The sequence below is a fragment of the Fringilla coelebs genome, assembly GCF_963513975.1.
Source record: "Fringilla coelebs genome assembly, chromosome: 1".
NCBI classification, from domain to species: Eukaryota; Metazoa; Chordata; class Aves; order Passeriformes; family Fringillidae; genus Fringilla; species Fringilla coelebs.
The window spans coordinates 5,714,784-5,740,391 of record NC_140028.1 but is presented as its reverse complement, the minus strand read 5'-3'; the positions used below and the strand labels follow the sequence as shown (position 1 = coordinate 5,740,391).

The 25,608-nt window shown below is 43.3% G+C and overlaps 1 protein-coding gene across 1 annotated transcript in view; it reads right to left on the bottom strand.

Moving 5' to 3' along the window:
• Positions 1–24,960, bottom strand: part of COL22A1 (collagen type XXII alpha 1 chain) — a gene marked incomplete at both ends in the record, with an annotated part of 216,583 nt that extends 191,623 nt beyond the window's left edge. The window contains 2 exons of the mRNA XM_084212415.1: positions 20,823–21,389; positions 24,864–24,960. Of these exons, the coding sequence (XP_084068541.1) occupies positions 20,823–21,389; positions 24,864–24,960 (664 nt within the window). The remainder of the gene's footprint in view (positions 1–20,822; positions 21,390–24,863) is intronic.
• Positions 24,961–25,608: the final 648 nt, after the last annotated feature.

Sequence of the window (25,608 nt, the reverse complement as noted above, 5' to 3'; positions counted from 1 at the left end):
TGCAGGGTCATTTCCAGGTGCCCATAAGATCCAGAGGCAATGGAGAAAGTGTGGGTGCGTGCTCCAGAGGAGTTAGACATCTGTGCAACTCCTGAGCTACCAGAGCTGTTATTTCACCTGGATCACAGATTCTGCCCCTCAGGGAAGATGGAAAACTGACATTTCAGCTTTACTTCCTGGGGGAGTTGCCTATCCAACAAGGTTTGTCTTGCAGTTATATGTTATCCATGCAGAGGGAGAACTGGAAGAGGAGCTAATGTTATCATAGGAACTGGAATCCTGAGGAAGTTCCCAGCTGCCTTTTGCAGGTGGGATTCTTCCCCTCATAAAGAGAGCCTTGAGCCTTTAAGTAAACGTGGTGAAGGCTTGTGGAAGTTTATCTGACATGGCTTGCTGAGGTACTGACTCTGGGAGTGGATATTGTAGGGGGTGACCTGAAGAAGAAATTGTTTCTAGGTGAGGATCAGGGGAGAAAGAGTTTTTGCTTGCAGAACTGTGTCATGGCACATGCTGGGCTGGGACTTTCTGTGTGAAGGAGGGAGCAGTGAACTCTGCTGCAAGAAAACAGCTAGACACATTAAAGCTTTTCATTAGCAATTTCTGATAAGATTATAAATATTCTGTATAATTGCCAGTCCAAAATCCTGAAGTGGCAAGACTGCAAGGTCATTATAAAAATTATGCAGAACACACATGAAAGGGGAAAGCAGAAGATAGAAAAACAGAGCTGGGGAAGTAAATCCATTTCTTAAAAAAACCTTTTAATAACTCCAAAACACACTGCACAAGTCCCAGTGTGAACCAGTTGGCCCCTTGCCACCTTCTCCTCTGGGGCAGTGGAAATGGGATCCATCAGCCCAGCAAATCCCGCCGGTGAACAAAGGCCCCACTGCCAGGATCTGCTGGCACCGGTGCCATTCCCACGCATCGCCCCCATCCCCTCCAGGGAGCAGGGCTGCCTTTGACACTTCTAGCCCCAGTGTCCCTGCCTGGCACCAGCACCCCAAGCTTTGTCCTTTTCCCCTCCCTATTTCCCCCTGGGTCTTTGGGAGCCCTGGGCTGCCTGAGCCATCCAGGGGGTTCCCTTGCACACTGAGCCGACCTCATTGTGCTCTGCCCCAGTGAGCACAACTAATAACCGCAGTTTGCCTCCTTTAATTGAGGCTCTGAATAACTGGGAGCAAGTGTCCCCCCCTCCAACAAAGGCAGAGCTCCCCTCGCCGCGGAGCGCAGCTGCCGCTCTGCGCTGGGATGCCACAAAAGCCGAGCTATTCTGCATGGAAAGCAGCTACCACAAAACCCTGCCATGAGCAAATGGGGGCCAGCTAAATTCCAGGAAAGTCCCCACGGCAGAGAGCATGTCCAGCCCTCCGTGCCCCACGCTTGCTGAGCACCAGAAGCTTGGTGAAATTATTCTGCTCTGCGACAGGTTTTTCTAAGGGGCTGCGGAAGCCCAGAGGCATGACATACATGCCGGCGATGAAAATTACCATGGAGGGTGTTTTTCAGCTCAGAATACAAAACAGATTGGCTTTTCTGCAGGCACTGGTAAGAAAAATACTAATTAGTACAAAGTATGGTGTTAGGCCAACTCTCTTGCTTAGTTGCTCATTCATTAAAGTGAAATCAATCTGGTTTTAGATCAATGTAAATGAGTGAGGAATGTAGCTGGCTGTTTTGTTTTGTGTGCGCCCATTTGCTGCTGTTGCTGATCACAAAGAAACAAAGCTAAAAGCACAGCACAGGACACCTCAAAGCCAGCTCTATCCCTGATGACCAAGGCCTGCTATCAAACAAATGTGTCCTGCTACAGCTGCGACAAACCAACCCCCAAAACTCAATCTGAGGATGTGAAGCCATTCAGGTGAACAGAGATAAATCCAGATAAATCACACAGAAGTAAAAGCAGAAAGCAGGAAAGGAGGCTGTCTCAAGTTCTCTATGTGGAGAGGTCAAGGACAGCCTTGTCTTGGTAAGCAGAGAGAAACCTTCACATAATACAAGAAATCTGAAGAGGAACCCTTTACATGAGCAGGTAGTGACAGGCCAAGGGGAGAAGGCTTCAAACTGAAATTTAGATTAGATATGAGGATTAGGAAGAAACTTTTTATTATAAAGGTGATGAGGCATTAGTACAGGCTGCCCAGAAAACCTGTGGCCGCCCCATCCCTGGAAGTGTTCAAGGCCAGGTGGGATGGGGCTTCGAGCCACCTGATTGACTCAAAGGTGTCTCTGGCCCTAGCAGGGGGTTAGAACTAGATGATCTTATAATTTCCCCTCCAACCCAAAGAATTCCGTGATTCTCTGACTCTGTGATCACATTCTTGGCTTTGGCTATGAGGTCAGAACTTATTTCACAGAGCTTCTCATCCCAGCAACATCTCAGATGAGATTTCATAGGTCACTGTACCAAACCCCAAATTCACTCAGGAAAAAAAAACACCATGAAGAATGTGATTTGCCTAAGAACTACTTACAAACCTGACAGCTGTGCCACTACACAAAAACTGGCAACAGCATTTATGACCAGCTGAGGAAACTCCCACCCACCCCAAAGTAGTGTAGTATGGACCAATGCTTCCCCATTCAAACATCCTGTCTGCTTTACAATGCTCAGCACTTCCACATCTCTATACAAACCAAACTCATTCTTTGGCCAGGAGGGCAGGAAGGCAGAGCCAAAGTATGCTCCCTACTCCCATCCACCCAAAACTGGGATGCCACATTCCCACTGCCCATTAGGGAAAGGCTCCTGGCCTGGGACTCTGCTATTCCCTGAACCATGTCAGGTCATTGTTCAGAAAGAGCTCATTAGCACAGAGTGAACCCATCCCTCCGAGTGTCCCATGGGCTGTGGAGGGACAGTGCCAGCGCCCAGGACTTTTACTGGCAGTGGTGTGGCTTCCAAGGGCCTGTGCTGACACAGGACATCCCTCTGGGTGGCATTTCTCCGGGCTGCACTGTGTGTGCACATGAAGAGTCGGGCCCTCCATCACTGCTGCTCAGCACAAGCATCCACAGAGATAGTTGGGGTGTTCAAAGGGGCTCCCTCCATCCCAGAGCTCACATGGACATACCCAGAACCAGCAGATATTTGGTGGAGTTACTCAAGTATTGATTACAGAGTTGCTGGAGCATGTCCAAAGAAGCTGGGGAAGGGTCTGGAGCACAAGTCTGATAAAAAAGCAGCTGAGGGAGCTGGGGTGTTCAGCCTGGAGAAAAGGAGGCTCAGGGAGATCTTATCACTGTCTACAACTCCCTGAAAGGAGGCTGTAGCCAGGTGGGGGTGGACCTCTTCTCCCAAGTAACAAGGAAAGAGGACAAGAGGAAATGGGCTCAAGTTGCACCAGGGATTGGATAGTCTGAACAAATTCTTCACTGAAGGGGTGGTCAAGCATTGGAACAAGCTGCCAAGGGAAATGGTGCAATCATCATCCCTGGAAGCACACAAAAATGTGTAGGTGTGGCACAGAGGGACAAGGTCTGGTGGTGGCTGTGGCAGTGATAGGTTAAGAGTTGAACTCAATGATCTCAGGGGGTCTTTTCTCACTTTAATAACTTTGTGATTCCATGACAACAGCGGAGCACAAAGGAGACGAGAATGTACCAGTGGTCACTCGTAACACTGATGGTTTCAGCTCCACAGATGTTGCCTTAAGCTGCCTTAAACTCATAGTGGTGGCCAGAATGCCTTCCATGAGACAGTGACTCCACCTTAAAAAGGCCCTCACAGGTGCATTCTTTGGGCAGGACATGTTTTTATACAGTGTGCAGAAAGAAGGAATTCTCACATGAGCCAAGAAGTAAGACAAAGAAACCCTGAGCCCTTTTAATAGTTAGACTTGATCCATCTTGGATCTGTTTCTTCCCAGCCCTTCACAAGCCATCACATCATTAGCTTCTCAAAGAACTGACTGTCTCCATAATGATCCAAGGCCAGCTTCTCTTGAATTGCTCCCCCACTGCCTCTCTGGGAAGCAGAGGGGTTGGGGAGAGTGACACAGACCTGGTGTTCCTGCTGGGAAATTGAAAACTTGTTCCCTGCAGTGATCACCACCATCAGTGTCTGACCCCTTTCCCTGGAAAGTGTTGGATATGTGGTGTTGTTTTCTGTGCCCATAACTGACTCGGGATTAGTTACTGAGAAACAGCTTGGCAGCCTTCCAGGCCACCACATAGGAAAATCACTCTATTGCCTTATGGCCAGACAAAGTTTACAGTTTGTCTCTAATCACCTCCATTAGAGCACAGTTTGCCTTCTAATCAAAGGCCACATTTGCCATTTTATTTTTCTTCCCATCTTCCACCCATGCCAGGACCAAGATGCTGCAAACATTCGTGTATATGTAGACACTTAGAGATTAAAATATCCTTCCTCCAAGGTCTGAAAGCTCAGTCTAACAGAGAGGTTCTGGTGGGTTTTCTGCTGGGAGAGAGCACAAGGAAAATATATTGGTGATCTCTCAACAAAGCTTGCTTTCCATCTGTCTGCCAGACTCACAAATTTTTCATCTACAGAAAACTATAACCAGCGTCAAGGCCTCTTGCACACGACATCAGACATCTCATATTCCACAGCAATATCTGCTCTTTTGGAAAATAATCTTTCCTTTCTCAGAAGAAAATGCTGTTAAAGACAGCAGTTTGAGGTCGAGATGAACAAGACCTCATCTCTTAAAAAGGCATCAGCCTGCATTTTAAAGAAGCCAGAGCACACTCTACCAGCCCCATAGGTGATCTTTTTTCAGGCATTAACTATGCTCAGTTAGAAAAAAATGAATCTTGCACATCCCTTAAGAAGCAGCTTCTAGTTTCCACTTTTGTCTTGCTGATGGGATTCAGACAATCAGTGCAACAAATTTTAACACTGATGATGTGCCCTCTATTTCCATGTTTCCATACTTTCCAAAGGCAAGATGAGTACTGATGGTTGTATCTCATCATATTTTCTTCCACACATGGTTTGGGAATTTTGATCATTACCACTGTCAGAATTTATTATGACATAAATTTTCATAGTCGGTGCAGGGTTATGTACAGGTCCAAATAAAAGAGTAATTTAAAGATAAGATTCAGTGTCATGGTTCTCTTGACATCTTGCACAAATACTGAGCAAGCCAAGCTTCCATCACTCACCTGCCCAGACAAAAATAAAGCTGCACCTGTACATCCAATCTATTAATTGCATTAACCTCTTTATATATGTAGATAGGACATCAGCCAGTGGGAGCAAGTCCAGAGGAAGCCACCAAATTGATTGGAAGGATGGAACATCTCTCCTATGCAGAAAGGTGGAGAGAATTTCGATTTTTCAGGAGGTAAAGAGAAAGCTTTGGGGTGACCTGACTGCAGCCTTCCAACAACTGAGAGATGGACAAAGACTTTTTACAAGAACCTTGAGTGACAGAACAAGGGGGAATGGCTTCAAACTGAAAGACAGTAGGTTAGGTTAGATATTAGAAAAATTATTTTTTTACTCAAAAGGTGGTGAAGCCCTGGGACTGACCAGAGAGGTTTTGGATGCCCCATCCCTCTCAGAGTTCAAGGCCAGGCTAGATGGAGCTCCAAGAACCTGATCCAGTGAAAGGTATCCTTGTCCACAGCAGGAAGTTGGAAATAGATGATCTTTAATGTCCCTTCCAATCATTCTATATTTGTATAATAAACTTTTAAATGTAATTGCTTCTGAGTTAATGTTGCCATGGTGTACCCTACTAGAACCACACCTGAGCTGACCCATTTTAACCCAGAGAGGATCCAACAGCTGGAATTCATCACATTATTTCTCACCTTCATTAAAAGAGCTGCCATAGCAGAATGAGTCAATGCAGCAGGGAAGGTTAAATGCTGCTTGGCAGACTCACAGGGGAGTAAGCACTATACTGTTTTCCTTGGTGAAAGTCAACATTAAACAATTCTTCACGCTATCACCCTAGCAGAGCTCCTCCTCACCTACAATCCCAGAAGCGTAGGGAGAATCAAATCCAGCATGCAGCCTGGAATTCCAGATGAAAGTAAAATTAAAAGCTCAGCCCAAGAGCAGGAAAACACACAGGCAATGTTTTCTCTATATGGCTTCAGCTGCTCTTTCATGGGTCCCACCAACCCAAGGAAAATCACCAACATGTCAAAAAAAAAAAAAACCCCAAACTACCAAAACCCCAAAAAAACTACAGAAATTACTATATGAGTATAGATTCATTGCAGATATATGTCTTTACTGTCCACTTTCCCATTCAAAATTATATAATTAAACATGTACTGATTTAATGAAAACTCAGTCTGTGCTATTCTGAAATTAGGACATTTACCTCCCCCCGTGGGAGCACAGATCCACCCAGCATGAATAGCATGTTTATCCTCCCCTGTGGTTTCCATTCCCTAGATTTTAGTTGTGTTAACTGAGAGAAAATCACTCCATTCATGTCCAGTGATATATATGGATGTGTGTGCATACACATACATCAAAAAAAAAAAAAAAAAAAGGTGGATGCTTTAAAAAGAACTGAGTCCAAAAGAGAAGAAAATAAAGGATGTCTGTACTCCAAAAGAGGCTTATTTAAAGGATAGATTGTGGGGGATGCTGGAATCCATGGACATTGTCATCAGTGACCATTCTTCACCAGAAATCCACAAAAAGAAGAGCAGCCAGCCCCTTCCACTTAGTGACTTGATCAGCACTTCATCCCCTGCTCAGTCTGAACCCACATCCACCCCCCACATCAGAAAAGTCACACTCCCCTGGGACAAAGCAGATGGAGGGGAGGGGGCCCTTGGTGCCTTCAGTCCCCTGTGTTCTGGTGATAGCAGGTTACTTGGGAGCTTATTCTGTAATGAGGGGTGCTGGGGCAAGAGAAAGCACAGACAAAACAACCTCTGTGCCTATGAACTTGCTGACATCAATTTACTTCCTCCCCTTGGCATTTCTCCCTCTCACCCCACCGCAGAGTTACGGGTAGAAAACACTTTTCCTGACAAGCTGTTCTTCTCCTGCGCATTTTGTGGTGAAGGGGAGACAATTATTGAGAGGAAAAAAGGAAAGAACAGCAGATGAAAGGGTCAGCCTTGCACAATTACAGCCTCAAGTGCTCCTGCACCGTTCCTGAGCTGCAGCAGCGCAGCCTCAGCCTGGCCCCACGCTGGAGGTGCCTGTCGGGGAGCGGTGGAACACACATGAGCAGAAACACCATCCAGAACCCTGCAGGGCCAGGCCAGGTCCATCCTGAGAGCTGGGCTGTGCTGAGCACAGGAAAAAGGTGTAGGGACACCCCCAAACCCCCCCTGCCCCCAGGTAAAACCTCTGCATACAGCCAGCAGTGAGGAACCCTCTGCTGGGAGTTTCTGCAGTTGCCTCGCATGCCTTCCCTGCTGGGAGGACAGGAATGCTTCCAGGACTGAGGGTTGGATCTCTGTGACCCAATGGGCATCTTCAGCAGGCTTGAGTGCATCAAACCTCTCATGGAAAATCTTCAGAGCACCCCACAAGGAGAGGATTTGCACCACGTGTAAATCTGTTCAGCCAAGGTTTATTTCTGGGGTCTTTTTGTGCCCTGCTGTGTAAGCTTAAGAAGACCATTGGATCCACTGGAAATAACTCAGAGTGTATGCAAATAGCTGTACAAAGTCGTGACAAACCAGTCTAATACTTTCTCATATATTTGGTTAATTAAACATTTATTATCTTGCACACTACTAGTTTGTGGAAAATGATGAGCAGTAATATATTTCTGAGCACAAATACAGAGGAGTGAAACTAGTCTATGCTCCAAAATAGAAATGAATGCTTTAGCTATAAGACCAACTAAAGAAGCTTAAAAAAAAAAAAAAAAAAGAAAAGAAAAAACATTCTCTAGGATCTGAACAAGGAAGAATTTTCTTGACCCTGTGAGAGTGAGAGATATTTTTCAACATTTCAGTAGCACCTAACATTTTATGGTCAATGAATGTCCCCACAGAAATCAAAGCAAAAAGCTGAGACTCTTTTCGATATTACAGGCCCCCTAAAGCAAATAAAAATATTGACCTCCAAAGCCAAATTACTTATAATCAACTCAAAAATAGTTTGCAGAGGTGAATGTGGTGGGAGGGTGTAGCAACCCATCCACTAATTCCATTTATTTAGAGTTCCTATTCTGCTTTCTTGTGCTGTCAGCAAGCACACAGGACAGTATTTTTAACTAAATAATAGTATGCAAAAGGATTTACGATGAAAAAACATCCCACCCACTGGGATAAACTCCTAATTATAGATGATAAAAATCCTTGATTCTGAGCCAGTCATACATTAAAGACATTCCTGTGTACCATCTTACACTGTGTGAAGCCACAGTGTCTTACAGCTTGTAAAGCTGTGAGCACGTAAATACTCAGCTGGTGATAAATAAATTATAAATATAATATTAGCCCAGGAAATTAATTCTTCATGATATTATTAAGGTCACTACAAAGAACAGTTTATCAGGCAGGTAAATTAGGCAGGCATCTGCTTCTATGCTTGCTAATAGAAATCAGAACAGCCAGTGTAAATTATGTTGAATTTTGAAAGATTTGCAGCTCTGTAAATGTTACACTTGTCCTTAAACAACTTTGTTAAAAATCAACATGCATGATTCACTATTCCAGCACAGAGCTCTGATAGCTGGGAGGAATAGTTAGCAGATACATCCCTGAATAAACTAACACAGTAAATTTTCCAATACATTTTGTTTTATTTCGTGAGTATTACACACTCACAATTCAAATAAGACTCCTATCCTATTCATTACAAGCAAGAGTAATGAAGATTTCCTTCTATTTTGATACTCTCTTGCCCTTTTCAGTAGAGCCATGAGCTCCAATAGATGCACAGGTGTAGAAGTGGGGTCATTTCTCTGCAGTGGGAGTGGTGATTGAAGATTGTCAATAAACTCGACTAGGGAAGGAACATTATGGCCAACATCTGCCCCCTTGCAAAACTTTTGGGGCTGGACACTGCCAAAATATATAGGGAAATATGGTGTCAGGAACTGAAAAAAAAAAAAAGGACATCCAGTTTCCCAGTCTAGACACCCAATGACCTTTGGTCACCAAAAGTGACCTTTCCAAAGTCCCTGATCAGCGTGCTGCACCAGAGAGCACGGAGACTTTCAGGAATCTCTGACTCAAAGACTGCTCTGGATCATTTCAGTCCCTGAGGGATTGTTAGTCCTGAGCACATCCTTTCTCTAACATGATCCTTTTTATATGTGTTATGTTTATATACAAGTCAAAATATTTGAGACAAGGCATGCTGTTACTCCATCAGACAAGCCCTGCTCAACAATACTAAAAACATCTCTACATTTTCAGTGCTGTGTTCAGTAGAAATGTAAAACATATCTCCATAACAGCCTCTGTGAAAAAAATTAACTAGATCCCAGCCAAAACCAGCCAAACTCTACTGCAGAGGTGCCATTATATGGGCACTTCTGCAAAAGGTACTCAGAGTGAAAGTTGGAATAAATCATGGAGTCAGAGAATGGTTTGGTTTGGAAGGAACTTAAATGATCATTCAGCTTCAAACCTGCCATGGGCAGGGACGCCTTCTGCTACACCAGTTCCTGGTCCCTTGGAACTTGTTCCACTGCCTCACCACCCTCAAAATATTTCTTCCTACTATCTAATCCAGATTTAATCTTTTTCAGTTTAAAGCCATTTCTGTTTTTTTCTACCAGATAATAATCAGATAAGAAAGATTGTTTAATTACCATAACCCATACTCAGAACTCCACTGGCTCAAAGTCAGCTTTTCAAAGCCATTCATAGCAGGATGAATTTATCACAGCAGTTCTCCCACTGGGTTTGTTCACCAGGTCCTCCAAGTGAATTTTTAGCTTATCTCTATGGGAAGACAACCAGGATGCACCAGCAACATGGGTTTGGTTTACATTCAAGCTGGTCTGAGCTGGCATCCTTCCCATTTTTGTTCCAGTAAAGTACAGTCTGGTTTGGGGTCTGACTTTGTTACAGTGAGAACTGGAAAGATCATTAAGCACGAGTGGATTCACTCTTCAATTAACAACAACAACAACAAAGCCATTAGCAACAAAGGTATCTTTCAATAATAGCAATTTAAAAAGCTGTCTCTGTTACTCTTAATTGTATTGCAGCCATTTTTTTGTTTTTTAAAGCATTATCTCCTTGCTATAAATGACTCAACAGACTGCAGCAGGTAATATCACAGCACAGTTAAGATCAAGGACCAATTTATCACAAGATTTAGGCAGAAGCCACTGATGAGGGAGAGGGAACCATTCTTCTCACAGGAGGAGACCCTTAGGGATTAAATACATTTGGCAGTACAGTGTTTGACCCTAAACATGTGGTAATACTTGGTAACAGCTCTCTAAACTGACATTGTCTCCTTCAACTGCACAACCTCTGCAGGATCAGGGAGCTGGGTGAGAATTGCAGCATGCCCAACTCAGCTTGCAACACTGGCCTGAATATCCATCAGTAATATAAATTCCAGCAGACTGAATTGACTGGCATCAGGAAACAAATGTTATTGTATTCCCAGAACATGGCAGTGAAAGGTTCAACTCTTTTGCTGTTGGCTGTCAAAGTGAAGAATCCAATGAGAAAGTTATATAAGCTCTCTCAAAAGTGAGTGAAAAGAAAGAGGCACTCAGAGGTTGAATCATGTCACCTGTCTCAAACAGTCATCCTCAAGGAGATGAAACATTCTCTTGAGATGTCTGTTCCTTTCCACTGACTATCAAAAGTGCATGGACAAAGAACTTTCAGGCTGCTGCAGTAGGATGATATGAATCCTACCAAAGATACCTGAATATCAAGATGCAAAATTGTTTAATTCTATTTATGGTTTTCAGTTCTGATCCAATCTCAGTCTTCAGCTCAGGAACACCCTTTGATCTAAGCCATTAATTTGCCACAAAGCTTTAGCACTACTGAATAAAATTCTGCTGCACCATCCCACCTGTGTCTTATTAGTGTTGCAGCCTCTGACAGAGCTGTTGCATCTTCAGTGCCCAATCAGAGAGATTTTTACAGTAGATTTAGAACTAATATGTAGATAGAACTAATATATGCTTTCCATCTTGCTGTAAAACCCTGGAGGAACAAAGCACAGTGATTCCTATGGTAGGGTAGCTAAATGAAGTCTCACCCAGGGGTGGTGGATTGGGTTGATTTTGTGTAGTCTGAAGTAAGAAAGTCCTGTATTTCATCCTCCCTAGAGCTTTAACATGTTATAGCTTCATCTACCTCACTGTGAAAAAAGATTGATACTTCAGGCTGAAAGGACACGGGTTTCTTTTTCAGAGTTTATACATATAGAAACAAACATATGTCTTATGCACATACCCAAACATATATGCATACATGTGCATTTTATATATAAATTCCTTTGTTTCCTAGAGTACAGATGAAGTTATAGCCAAACTGACTAGTCCATAAGGAAATTAATGGAGTATGGGAATCTGATGCCCCATGACCCTGCTGTTCAACAGACAAGGACAGCAAGTGACAAAAATCACCTTATCCAACAGAGCTGCCTCACTTGAAAGGTACCTTCCCTACTTCTGGCCAGGATTAGCAGCAGTACTCACAGTTCCCAAAGCATACAGCCTGCCAAAAACCATTTTATGCAGAACTTAGAACTATTCTTCACCATTTTAAAGTACACAAATACAGCAGAGCTTGCAACAATTTCTTAATTGCATTTTAAAGAACTTAATTAGCACTTTATCAAAAAAGCAGTTCTCCAAGGTGTCAGAGCACTCCCACTGCTTTTGTTTTGCATCATAAACAAGCTTACTGATTTGAAAAGGAGTTTGGTATTTGGGTATAACTTGTAGGGAACTTGATGGGATTGAATCACTAACCCTACAATTTACTAACAAAAATAGCCCACCAGTTAAACCACACTGCAGCTCTACCACTGAGCAAGAAATATTCTCAACAGACTGGTACGTTAGAATTCAATTCTGTTTGTTGGCTTAGTTTATTTAAAGAAAAAAGAAAAAAAAAGTTGAAATTCAGTGGCATTTACAAACTTCCACAGGAAAAATGACACACCACTTCATATTGCCAAAGGATAAGAAAGGAAATCATTCCATCACTTGAGTTTGAACTCTAGTAATAACATGAATCTCTCTGTTGCAGAGACACCATGCAAGGTTTCAAGGATTACAGGGATCACAGATCTGTTCAGCCAATGCCCCATCCCTGGAAGTGCTCAAGGCCAGGCTGGATGGAGTGCTGAGCAACCTGGTCTAGTGGGAGGTGTCCTTGTCCATGACAAGGGGATTGGAATGAGATGATGCCTTCCAACCCAGGCCATTCTGTGATTTTATGATCTACCTACAGCTTCAAAATGAGCCATTAAAACTTAAATGCCCAGCCTTGCTTTGCTCACAGAAATAAATAACACAGGCTTCTAGAGACAGACCAGCTGAACACAGAACTGGAAGTAATGGTTTCATCCCAGATCTTAAAAATAGGTGGTCCTGCCCATTTTGTTCCAGGTGTTAATGTGACAGCTTATCCAGCTTTGAACACAGTTTTGTGTTATAGTTTGTCTTATAGTTCTGTTCTGCCTGTGAAATTGTTTCCAAAATCATTTCAATTATCAGGGGATGCACTTGATTCAACACCTTGAAAGGTCACAAATTTTCTGGTTAATCTATTTGAAGAGAAAGATGAGTTTTTGTGCCAAACCTTTTCCCAGGTGACACAGGCAGCCCATTTCCAACAAACATTTCATCCTCCAATGAAATCCAGTTCCTGCCATGGCACCTCCAGACTCCCTCATCAGGCTGAATCACAGGATCTGCAGCTCCCATTGCAGTTTCTGCTCACAAGACTTTGAGGCTGGAATTTATGGAGCCAGAAGCAAAAGAAAAAAAAAAAAAACCCAACCCTGAGAGCCCAAGCTCACCACTGCTATAGTGGGTTTACAGAAATATTCATTTTATAAGGGTCTGGGAATTTCAGGAGACCCACTGGGTTTTAGAAGTATAAAATCCTATGACTTTATTACATTGCATGCTCTGATTCACCCTTTTCTATAATTTTTCATAAATTCTACCAGGTTCATCAGAAGAACTGGGAATAAATCTCCATAGCACCTCCCCAGACTTTCCCTATCCTAAAAAGAACTACATCCCCAAATCAAGGGAGAGCAGGGAAAATCTTTAATTTGCAGGTGCACCTAACCACAGCAGGCAATGGTCTATTCCATTTATATGTTGTGCTGGGAGTTGCCATTAGATTTTGATGTGAATAGTCACATAAAGCATAAAATTAACCACAGAGCCAGCTTAGAACACTAAGCCTTTAAGTAACTGGTGTCCTTTCAGTGTGAGGTCAGTTTAGGGGTTGTAAATGAAGGAGGAAGAAAGGCCTGACTGTAAAATCTGCTGAAATTTAAAGTATTTAAGATTTGTGAAGGCCACATGCCAAGGGTTTTCTCCTCATTGCTTTGTTTTTCTTGGACAGAAAAGCCTGTAACTAAACCTAAAACCTCAGAGGTTTTTGAGTGCCTTGCCCAAGTCTCCTGCTGAGCATCTGGCCATCTTCAGGTTATTCTTTCTGCTGAGCATTCCTCAGCACTGCCTCAGAGAGGACTCCCCAAGAGAGACAGTGCTGCCCCAAGGATGAGCTGTCTCTTTTACCCCATCATTTGGGCTCCACTGGAGCAGACAGAAAGTCTCCTTCTGACTGCAGCTGGAGAAGTGCTGGGCTCCACAGCTGAATATTGAAAGTGCTGAGCATCCACAGCTCCTGCAAAATCAATGTGGGCTGCAGACAAGCTTGAAAAACAAGATACTTCCAGCATATAAGAATATGTTCCAGCTTTTTGCCTGTTCCTATTTCTGTATTTCTCCTTCACTTCTACATTATTTAGAAATGGCTTCCATAGTCACCACATTCCCCCCTTTTTTTTCCTCCAAGCAGCACATTATTTTTTCATAGGGCTTTGAGACCCATGCCTCTCCTGATTGCCTCAATATTTCTTTCTAAATCTGGGACTTACTTTAATCTGAGTCTTTGTCTTTACAATTACTTTTACTGTACATCAAACATTGTTCAGAGAGCTTTTTTGTCTGAAATGCAAGAAAACCTATTACAATTTAGGGGAGATGTTATCATCCAGACAGACTTTGTGATTTCAGACAAGATGTTGTTGGCAGTCCAGAGATTCACTGTTTTACATAAAGTGATTGCCTGTGGTTTATGATGCTGCTATTTGTCTGTAACTGCTAAAGATAGAAGCTAGAGATAAGAAAGGCAAGTGCAAAAGGTTTAATTGATCTCATTTTATTATATTCCTATCTTCAGAGTCCCATAATTTTCCAACTGGTCTGTATGGAGTTGCAGGTATGGAACAGACTCCTTTTCTCACAAACTGCATCAAAGAAAAGAAATAAAACCATTTTCTGTCACAGACTTATTTCTAAAACTCTGAATTTTGGATGACTTTTGGATTCATCTCTTTTCTCCTTCAGTAAAACGAAGAAATCAGGCCACAGATGCTGAAATACCCTCATCACCTGAAGGCAATGTCTAAGACATTGCTTTTTCCAACATACAAGGGAATGAAAATAAATCAATAAATCACTCTCTGAAACTCTAACAGGGCTAACATCCATTCTGGAGGAGAAAAGCTACCCAAGTGCACAGAAATATCAAAGTGCTGCCTGGAGGCACTGACAGACAGTCTGTGTCTAAGTGAAGGTGGTGGCAGCTTGCTCATCCCTCCCACCAACAGCCCCCAGCAAGATGCTCCCAGCCAGACACAGCCTGTCTGGGGAGGAGAGCTCTGCCATCCCTCCCTGAACCAACAGGAGCTGAGGCAGCAGTAAAACAGCAACAGTTGTGTGTACTGGAAAGCCTCTCTAAGGAAAATGGGACAGGATCCTGAAGAGATCCATCTGCAGTGCGATATTTTTGTTAGGCAAGATGTTTATTCAAGGCAAGCAAGTTGTGCTGAAGCCTAGAAGTGGAGTTTGAATGGGTAAAACCCACCCAGAAATCCACTTTATGCACAGCATAAACCAGAGTGCAGCAGATCACAGGCTCAGGTCTGCTTTGGGAGCACACAAAGGATTTTTTTGTTTTCTGAAGTCCTTAACTAAAGTTCATCAAGCTGATATGAGCTATCACTGTACCAAAGGACACAATCCAGGACTTCTGCTCCTATTAGCTGCTCTCACCTGGGGCCAATTCCTCCCCTGGGTCAGCATGGTGAAATAAATCAGAGTAAAAAGTAATCTGGGAAAGGAAACAAAAATATTCATTGGCTTCCTGCTATAGTTCATGGTGGGGCCACATAGATGCATCTGCTGGCAGATGGGAGAAGGAAGTTGGGAAGAATAAGATTTTCTTTTTTAGAAGTGGGGCTGGTCATAAACAGCACTGTTGTAATTCACAGAACAAGCCTATTCATTTCAGAGCCCCAAGCAAAATAAGAATTTATTTAGAATCATGGAATTGTTGAGGTGGGAAAAAACCCTTAAGAACATTAAGCCCAACCATGAACCCAGCACTGCCAGGTCCATCAATAAACCATGTCCACAAGTGTTACACCTACACATCTTTTAAATACCTCCAGGGATGGTGACTCCACCACTTCCCTGGAGAGCCTCTTCCACTGCTTGACAATCCTTTCAGTGAAAAAATTTTTCTTAACATCCAATCTGAACCTCCCCTGGTGAAACTTGAGGTCGTTTCCTTTTGTCCTCTTGCTTGTTACCTGGGAGAAGAGACAAATCCCCACCTGGCCATGATGCCTTGGAATGGCTGCCTAGAACAGAGGCTAGACAGTGTTAGAAAATAAAGTAGGTATTTATTAAAGGACCTCAATACACCTCAGAAAATAAAGTATATATTTGTTAAAGGTCCTCAATAGATAGACCTTGGGCAGTTCAAAAGCCTCACAGAGACCACACCCAAGAGGGACAATGGTCACGAGATTTTCAGAGATATAAATTTGGTCTATTAGCATATGAGGAGTTAATTATCCAGTTACAGCCTCAGGTGATGAAGTCATATTCCCCCAGTTTGCTTCCCCCAATTCACTTTTGTTTATCCTTTTTGGAGTCTGAGGCTGTCCTTGGCTGTCAGGCCTGGAGGGATCATTTATTTTGTCTGACCAAAATGTGAAGAGAGGCTACCAACACCCTAAATGCAGTTCAGTCCTACACTAATGCAGTACAGGATCTGAAAAATATAAAAGCTGGAAACTTAAGGTGTCATCCTTCCAGGGAACTGTAGAGAAAAAGAAGACTCCAACTCAGCTGCTCTCCTCCAGGCTAAACACTTCCAGCTCCCTCAGGCACCACTCAAAGGTGGTGAGAAAGGCTCATGATAAAGACCCTTGACCAGCCTTGATGCTCTTCTTTGGACTTGCAACATTTAAATGATGTGGAGATTACCCAGTGCCAGAACAGAGCTGCAGTTATGATCTGGGAGAACAATCACTTCTGCATGATCTGTGGAGAAAGTGAGGGACAGCCAGCAGCCACAGCTCATCCTCAGAGTTCAAAGCTGCCTGCCAGACACCAGCTCTGGAACCATTTCTCTCTAAGCTGGTGATGACTGGACCAAGTGGAAAATTAGATCTGAGAGTTTCAGACATTTGATTTGAAAATAAAAGGTTCTGTAAGAGAAAAAAGAATATCTGAATATCTGTGGTGCACTTCCAGGAGCCAAAAGATACCAGACAGTTCCTCAACTAAATGGCAGAAGATCACCACTAAACAAACATTTTGTCTCCTGACATCCATGAAAAGTCTTTTTTTTTCTTTATTTTCAAGTAAAGGATAAATCAGTTGGAAATTCTGTCACAGACCTTTCATGCCTTCACAGGAAACTGCAATTAGCTAGCAAATGTGGGGATGAAAGGATGAGTGATCCTGTGGTCTGTATCATGAGTGATTGCTGGAAGAAGGAGATGTTACAGAGCTTGAGAAAGGCACCAGGACAGCTGTGGGAGTGCAGCATCAAGAAGCAGGAGGACATATCAAAGGTGACATCAGCTGGGTCACTGCCCAGATGCAGCTTTTTAAAAAGGAGCAGTGGTTTGCTGAGCTTTTACCAGACTTCCAAAGCCATCTGAAAGCCACTAGATTTTCAAGTGATGGTCAAATTCTTAATATCTTCACTTAATCTGGGCATCTTCTTAAGCAGCAAAATGTGGATTATATCCTTAGGTGTTGGTATGTTCCAATATTTCAGTACTTTTGTGAGATTTGACTGTACTGATAAGTCTGTTAGGAACTGTCAATCAAGATATGGCAGATGCCTACCTTTTGTCATGGTCTCTGTGCCTAAGGTATTTTTAGCACTAAAGGCCAAAAAGAAACAGCTTGCTGTTCTTCTGTGAATATATCATGAAGCTGGGCAAAGACAACCTCAATAAAAGACATTTCTGAAGCTTTCAGACTACTCTTTTGATGGATGTTCAAGGTGTTGCTTTGAAGGCTGGAAGTCCTTCATCATCAGTAACAGAATAGGGGTAGCATATGTCTCATATTTTATGCACTTCATATACTACCCAAAGTCAACAAAGACATGTAAAAATAGAAATATAAATGTTGTGAATCATCTGGACATGTGACTGCTTTTGATATCTTATCACAGACCTCACTAAATCAAGAGAAATCAATGACAAACCATTGGTACCAACCCATTATTGAAACAATTCAGACTCATCTCTTCCTGTTTGCAAAGTATCTGAGATTCATGTGATCACAGTCCTTTGGTCTAGTATATTTTTAAATATTCCATAGCTGCCTGTTGTTATCCCTACAACATATAAGCACGAACTGTATTTAGGAAACATGTAGCATCTCTGGAATTTTTAGCAGAGGAATTTTTCTCCTGCTTTCCTGTGAAACCATCACCCATCCTTGCCAGCCAGCTATAGTCCAGAATGTAATGGAGATGTGTGGCAAAAATATCTCCCCCTGCCACAATGTCCTACTGAGCAGACATGGGGGTTTTTGATTATGCTATGCTTACTGCCACAAGATCAAAAGAGAGCTAAAATGCTATTAATGCCCTAGAGGACATCTTCTTAGCAATAAATTCAGGCAAATATAGCAAGATGGAATGACAAAGTCTAGGCCAGATGTCCAGGGAGACCTGAGACAAGCAATTCTGAACAGCTGCTGGCATGAAATCCAGCATTTACAGCACTTCACAACCCTTCACATTTCAGTAGCAGCACCAGGGCTGGAGGACTCATCAATGGTCAGTACAAAAAAATCTTCCTCCCATTTCCACCCTTTGATTCATGTGTCTCCCTGGAGCTTACACAGGATTATGTCTATTAAAACCAGAGCCTGGCTGTGGCAATATATGCTTTTGTCTCAGAATGTGCACAAAATAAAAGGCAGCTTGGCACGAGCCCTGGTCACGTTTTCCACCCACCCCATGGTTTGTATGTTTGTGTCTTATGCAGAGCTGTCATTAAAACCACTGGAAGGTAGTTGCAGCAGCTGTTAAAAGTTTGATCTTCTAAACATGTAGAAGACCTAGGCATCACAGTGAACTCCTTTCCTGCTCCTACTGCATTAACATGGAATTTAAAAGTGGTACATGCACAAGAAATCACCCGGTCCTGTTCTCCATCTCCATTCTCTCACCCCCCAAAACATTTCTACCTCACACATGGAGGTAACAAAAAGTTAACTGATCTCTAACAGAATATTTCTGCTGGAGGTGCTCTCATTATCTCATCCTCTGTTCCACCAATATTTTCATGGTTTTTTAGACCTGATCTAAACATCATGCCTCTTGAAAGCTTTCTGCATGCAAATCAATAAATTAAATAAGCATGATAACACTGATTCTGTTAAAGAGTACCTTCCCTGTCTTAAACACAGGAAGAAAAAAATTCAGGGAAGACTCTGGGATTGAGTTTTTGAGGGTGAAAAGTTACAATGCAGGAGAAATTGCAGTCAGAGGTGAGAAGTGAGACCATTAGAGAGGAGTAGCCCTTCAGACACCAGTCCAGAAGGAGGCTCAGGAGATGCTCCAGGTGCCAGAGCAGAGATCCCCCTGCAGCCCCTGCAGGATCCCACACAGGAGCAGGGGGATGCCTGAAGGAGGTTGTGACCCAGCCCATGCTGCAGAAAACTCCTGGCAGGACCTGTGGACACGTGGAGGAAAGAACTGATTCCAGAGCAGAGGAAGAGTGTGAGGAGTCCTCCCCCCAGGAGGAAGGAGCAGCAGGGATGTGTGCTGAACTGAGCACAGCCCCATTTCTCACTGAGCTCACCAGTGCAGGTAGAAGCAAACACCTTGGGGAGTGACTGTCATCCAGGATCAAGGATGCTCCCAGTGATCCTTTGCAATAGAAGGAAAAGTGTTAGGCTGGCCTGTGTGGATGGGCTCAGAAAGCCACACACAGAAGGTATTATACTCTGACATGCAGGTAAAAGTATAATTTTTGAGAAGGCAACAAAGGATTTCCCAGGTACAAAACAGAGTAAACACTTGCTTTGGAAAAGGAAAGTAACAGAATTGCAAAGGAAATCACATTTTTGGTGTTCAGCAGCCGCAACAGGAAGTTGAGTTTGTCAAGTGTGCCAACTGGAAGGGTTTGCCATTTTCTACTAGAGCCCAGTTGTGTGCATGATTACATAAGATTTTCACAGAAAGAAACCAAGCTCCTTCAGTCTGCATAGCTTACAGTTATTATTCCCCATGACTTCCATTTGTATTGGGATTACACCCTCCATTACCCATTTATGTTTAGGCTAAAAAAGCAGAAATATCTTGATATTGCTGGGTAATGCCAACTAGACTCTGCCTATTTGCATTTGTCACTCTTTAAGGACCGTACATAAGTCCAGAGCTTTTTTTTACAAAGGGAAGTTGCAGAAAGCAATAACAGATCTTCACAACATCAGCTGTGAGGCCTGTTCACAGTAATCACAGCACAACTGCAAAAGCAACAAAACCAGGCAGCTTTCATGTAGTCACTAAGAACAAGAGAGTGATTTATTAGTGGTGGAAGAACAGGCTGTGTGATTGCTGCTCCTATTAAAGTGCTGGGAGATAGCAGCCACAATGCCATCCCCATCCTCTTCATCAAGGAGCTGGAAAATCAGGGTCATTTATGCAGTGCAAATCCCCCACACTTTTCTCCATTAAAAGTCATTCAAACACCACCAGTGCTTATGCTGTTGGCAGCCAGAGCACTAGAGAACACCAGTTGTCAGTAGAGTTGAGATGCTGAAAGGCAGAAAAGCACAAACATCCCTTTGCTTCCTTAAGGATCACCCCCAGCAGCACCCAGAGCATTCTCTTCACAGTACAGTGCCAGAAAATAAGGGGGAAAAGGGTCCTATACAAAGTAAACCAAAATCTGGGTGTAAATAAGACATCACTATTCATACTCAGTAGTCCAAGTTATTATAAAGTAATTCAAATATATCAGAGCCAAAAGGGAATTCATGGTTTACTGTGGAAGCTGACCTATAATTCATACTGACTTGCCAGGAAAACCCATCACATCTCCTGTAGTAAAATCATAGAATCACAACATCAGAGAACACTTTGGGTTGGAAGGGACCTTAAAGATCACCTAATTCCAAATCCCTGCCATAAGCAATACCCCACTAGATCAGGCTGCTCAAAGCTGCACCCAACCTGGCCTTGAACAGTGATCTCTTACAGAGTGGAACTGGGTAGAAGACGTGAAAATAAAGTATAAGCATGAAAGGAAACAATCATAACTTTTCATATCTACATGAAATTAGGATATCTAATATTCATATCTATGCTAACTGAACCTGTTCTAATTCTGCAGAAAGGAAAGCTCTACTTACTCTCACAGAGACGCCTCCTCAGCTTCCCCCGAATTTTATCGATGGCGTTGTAATCAGAGACGTGAAACACGTGAGCAGACTTGGGCTCTGAAGCAATCTCATCAAGTTCCTCTTTTAAGGCTTCTCCAACACCCACAGCAAAAATCCTAATCCCAGCCTGATGGGCTGCAGTGGCTGGATCCAAGACAAAATCCTGGCTCCTTCCATCAGTCAAAAGGATAGCCACCTTTTTAACAGTTCGATCGCTAAGTCTCCCACCAGCTTCTTTGGAAAAACTGTAGGTGGTGATGTACCTGAGAGCATCCCCAGTGTTGGTGTTGCCCCCATAGTACTGGATCTGTCGTGCAGCCTCTTTGATCTCCTCGCGGGTTTTGTACTTGCCCAGGTTGAACTCGGTGGTCGGCCGATCGCTGTACCGCACCACCCCTACTCGGCTCTTGTCGGGGCCAATCTCAAAGGTCTCCACCAAATTGGACACCCACTGACGAACTTTCTCAAAATCTTCTTTTCCAACGCTGGAGGAGGCGTCCAAGAGGAAGACAAGGTCGTAGTGGACGCTCTTGCAACCTGCAAGAGAGGCAGAAGACAGTGTTAAGGGAAGATGAATGCAGAGGACCAGACTTACCAAATCTTCCCTCGACACAGCTGACACAGCTCCCTAGGGAGCAACTTGGAGGAGGCAGCTAACCCTCTCCCTATCCTGCAGAGGAAGAGCAGATTCCCAGCCCTTCTCCCTTGTGATTCACCTCATCAGGTGTTTCAGAACATCTACAGAGCAGCACAGACTTGGCTTTGAAATGCAAACCCTTTCCATTCCACTTCTTCTGACTATTTCTGCTCAATCCTTCAGCTACACCCCCTGCATGAAGATATTTTTCTCTGACTTCATTGCAGTGCCTTTGCTCAGGCAGTGATCTGAAATGACCTGGACAGATCAAAAGCCCTGTCCTGACCTTGCCTATGCCAATCCTGACCCTGAGTAATGAAGCTTTCACGTCCCCTCTTGCATGAATGTTATGATGCATTTATGCTTAGCTAGAAGAAGTTCTTTTCCCCAGCATGATATGTTGATGTAGCAGGTCTATAACAAGATTATTTCCAATTTGAGGCTTTCTTCCACTGCCTATTGACTAAAGGATGACTTACTGAATTTTGGAATGCATTCCTCAACAACAAAGTGCAGCTGCCTTGTAGGGGAAAAGTTCACTTACCCCCACAACCATCCCTTTGCCTCCAGCCATGATATTTGCAATGTGAGGCCTGTATAATCCAAAACAAAATGCTATTTTAATTGCAACTTGCTTGCCCTATATCAATCCAGACTGGTTGAATATTTGTCAGACACTTGCCAAAAAAAAAGTAGATCTCTCGGGAGATGCTTTGTAGCTGTTTCTGGATACATGTAAAAGATCCAAAAAAGTGCCACTGATGCCCAGGAGTTATCAATATAATGCCCTAACTGGACAAAATGTGTATATATAAATATATATATATATATATGCTTGTATTTATTTAAGCCAGTATTATAGACCATAGAGTTTTAAGACTGAAAGCTGTTCCACAAAGTCAGTTTGCTTCTCCAGAAGTTCTTGTCTCACCTTGTCTCAAAAAGTACAACTGCATGTTTGACCAGTGGTAAAATTACACATTTCCTACTGAATTCCAGCATTTGAACGTACAGGAAGGTCACAAAATCTTCTCTCACACTCAGATTTTGACACAAATTAGCTCTAGCTCTTTTGCTCATCCCAGGGTTGTCACCCTGCCTGGAATGGAAGAATTCTGTTACCCCCAGAGTTTTATTTCTGAGCATGATATGGTTTGGGATATCCCTTTGGTCAGTTGGGGACAGCTGTCCCAGCTTTGTCCCCCCCCAGTTTCTTGTGCTCCCCAGCCTCTTGGCTGGTGGGAAGATGAATAAAAAAGGCCTTGGCTCGGTGTGAGCTCTGCTCAGAGTAACAAAAACATCCCTGTGTCATCCACACTGTTTCCAGCACAAATCCAAAGCACAGCCCCAGAGCAGCTACTGTGAGGAGAATTAACTGTGTCCCAGCCAAAACCTGCATGTGGGACTGTGTTCTGTGATGGCATTTTGTGAGTGAGGGAGTGCTTGTCTCTAACTCCAGAGCAAGAAAAATCTGTCTGGGAAAACTCTCTTGAAGGCAGTCTGAGAGTGGAGATGATGGTTTATACCATTTTATGTTATGGCATGCAAGTTACATTACAGCTGTGAATATCAGCTGGGCTCTCAGCTGTGGTTCTGCTTGATTTTTGGAGACTGTAAAAAGTAAAAATATTAAGAGTAAAAGGTAAGAAAGAAGCTTACACTTCCCACCTTGCCTCCTTCCTAAATTCATTATTATATTAATCTATTCTGGCTGAAAGAATGTTAATTAGGTGAGACTAACTAGAGAGCAACACCCACAAGACCTTCCTGTTACTTATTTTAATGACTCTCAGCAGGTGAGACAACAGCAATTTCAAAACAAACAGAACAGACAGAATGAATCCTGTCTGTGTTCAAGGGCAATGAGCCTTAAAACAAGGGGGAGTTAAGGTTTAAAAAGTGATGCCTATTCAAGGCAGTATTGCAGGGAGGAAAAACATAGTCTTTCAGGATCATTTTTTTTTTGGCATTGGTGATTCTTTGCTTACAGACCTGGTGGCAGTGAGATGAAATGCTGCAGAAATGCGTTTAGTAAATATTAATCTACATTTTCAGCACTCAATTTTGCTGGACAAAATCAATTGTTTTCCAAGAATGCCATACCAGTACTTTTTACTGACAGAAACAATTCCATTCATGTTAAGGAAAAATGGGAGATAACTCAAAGAAAGCAAAATTTCAGTTTTATAATTGCAGAAATGTTCTCTGAGAGCATGATTCAAGAAGTTGTGTTCATCTACGCAGACACTGAACCAACTGTTTTGTAATATTTCCTTTAAAAATAGTTCACAAACAAGCCATAAGCCCAAAATTATTTAAAGTAAGCACAGAATGAACATATAAATGGCTTCACTATATTCTGCCTGTGACAGGTCCAGAAGCAGAAAAAAAAGTGAGATTTCACTTTGTTTGGTTACTAAGTATTTATTTCTGGTAAACTTCACCCAAAAAAAACATAGAGAGATCACATAGGAAAGCTATAAACCAGCTATTCCTTAAACTGAAAAAGGTCTAAAAAAGCCTTTCCTTATAAATTACCCAAGCCCACAGAATAGCAGCTTTCCTAGAAAAAGAGACAGAAAACCTCCATCTCCAAATTCCTTTGGACTCTTATAAAAAAATTGTGTGGGCCTACAACCATTTCTCATTTGAGGTGTGCCATCACTGATGTCAGATAACTCTTCTTATTGCCACACAAAAACCAACGTGTCCCTATCAAGGACTGTAAGAACAGTCCCTCGGGTACACCATCCTCTACTGCACTCAGTGGCATTTGGGGGAGAGGGTTCATGAACCCAGGCCAAAAGCTGTGCCAGAAACCATGCTAATACCCAGACAGGAGAGAAACATAGAATCCTAGAGCCATTTAGGTTGGAAATGGCCTTTAAGACCATGAAGTTCAACCATTAGCCCAGCATTGTCGAGTCCATCACTAAACCATGTCCCTAAGCACCACGTCGGTGTATCCTCCAAATACCCTGAATCAAGGGAGGGCATGAACAATGCCCCGGCCCTGTTTAGCTCACAAGAAAGTCCCAGCCAGGCAGAAAATTCACCAGGTCTCATCTGACACCCACAGGGGGCGATGGAAGAAGTGATCTCCATCACTGCCAGCCAGTTTGGGGTAGATGGAGCACATCCAGAGCAAACTGTGGTGAGCTGCTCCTCTTGCTGCGGGCAGCTGAGCTGAACTTTCTAAGCCTGCAGCAGAACCAAAGACCCCAGGTAAGTCACAGCCTTGACCCCTGAGCTTTCTCCATCCCTCAGCTCTGTTTTGTGTATTTCCAGCAGTAAATATCTTGGATAGTTCAAAATTTCCTCCTAGAACTGATGGCTCCCATCGCGGGGGAGCCCAGCAGCTGCGGGGCGCGTACCTGCTCGCTGTGCCGCGGCTCTGTCCCCGCTCAGCGCCAGCGTCAGAAGAACCAGGAGCTGGGGCACGCGGCACCTTCCCACCACGGACGTATCCATATCTCCTTTCTCACATCAGCTCCTCTTTTCTCCGGGGTGCGAAGCTTGCTGGAAATCCAACCCGCAGCCTGGAAAGGGAAATAAAGAGCGAGTGTTATCTCACAGCAGCACCAACGGCAGTAATGATGCAAGGCATGAGAGCAACGTTTTGGAGAGTGGCCTCTTCTGCCTGTCATTTTACTTGACTAGACATAAACTGCTCAGACAAAGAGGCAGGAGTTCACCTACTTTTCAAAAGCTATACTCGTTCACTGGCTCTATTCACTGTGAAGCAGCTGAATGGAAACAGGAGAGAGATTACCAGATTATTATACTTTAATTGAGCCCACTGCCAACTACACAATCAGCGCACTGGAGTGGAAACCATTCCTGACCTGGCCCTCCCATGCATTCATCATTAGGAGATACACAACACAGAGCCCAGATACAAACCACTACAAATCACACACACAACCCGTTGCCACTTCACCCATCGCTGCTTTCAGTTCTGGAGCCCCAAAAATGACAAATGCTAAAAATACACCACGGTTTCATGTACGTATCTGTTGCCATCAGTCCTTCTCTGTAGGAGTAAACTCAACAGTTTTCAAAACTATTTAGCTTAAAGATGTACAAAAGCTCAGGGTTATCTTCAATATGAGGTCTTTG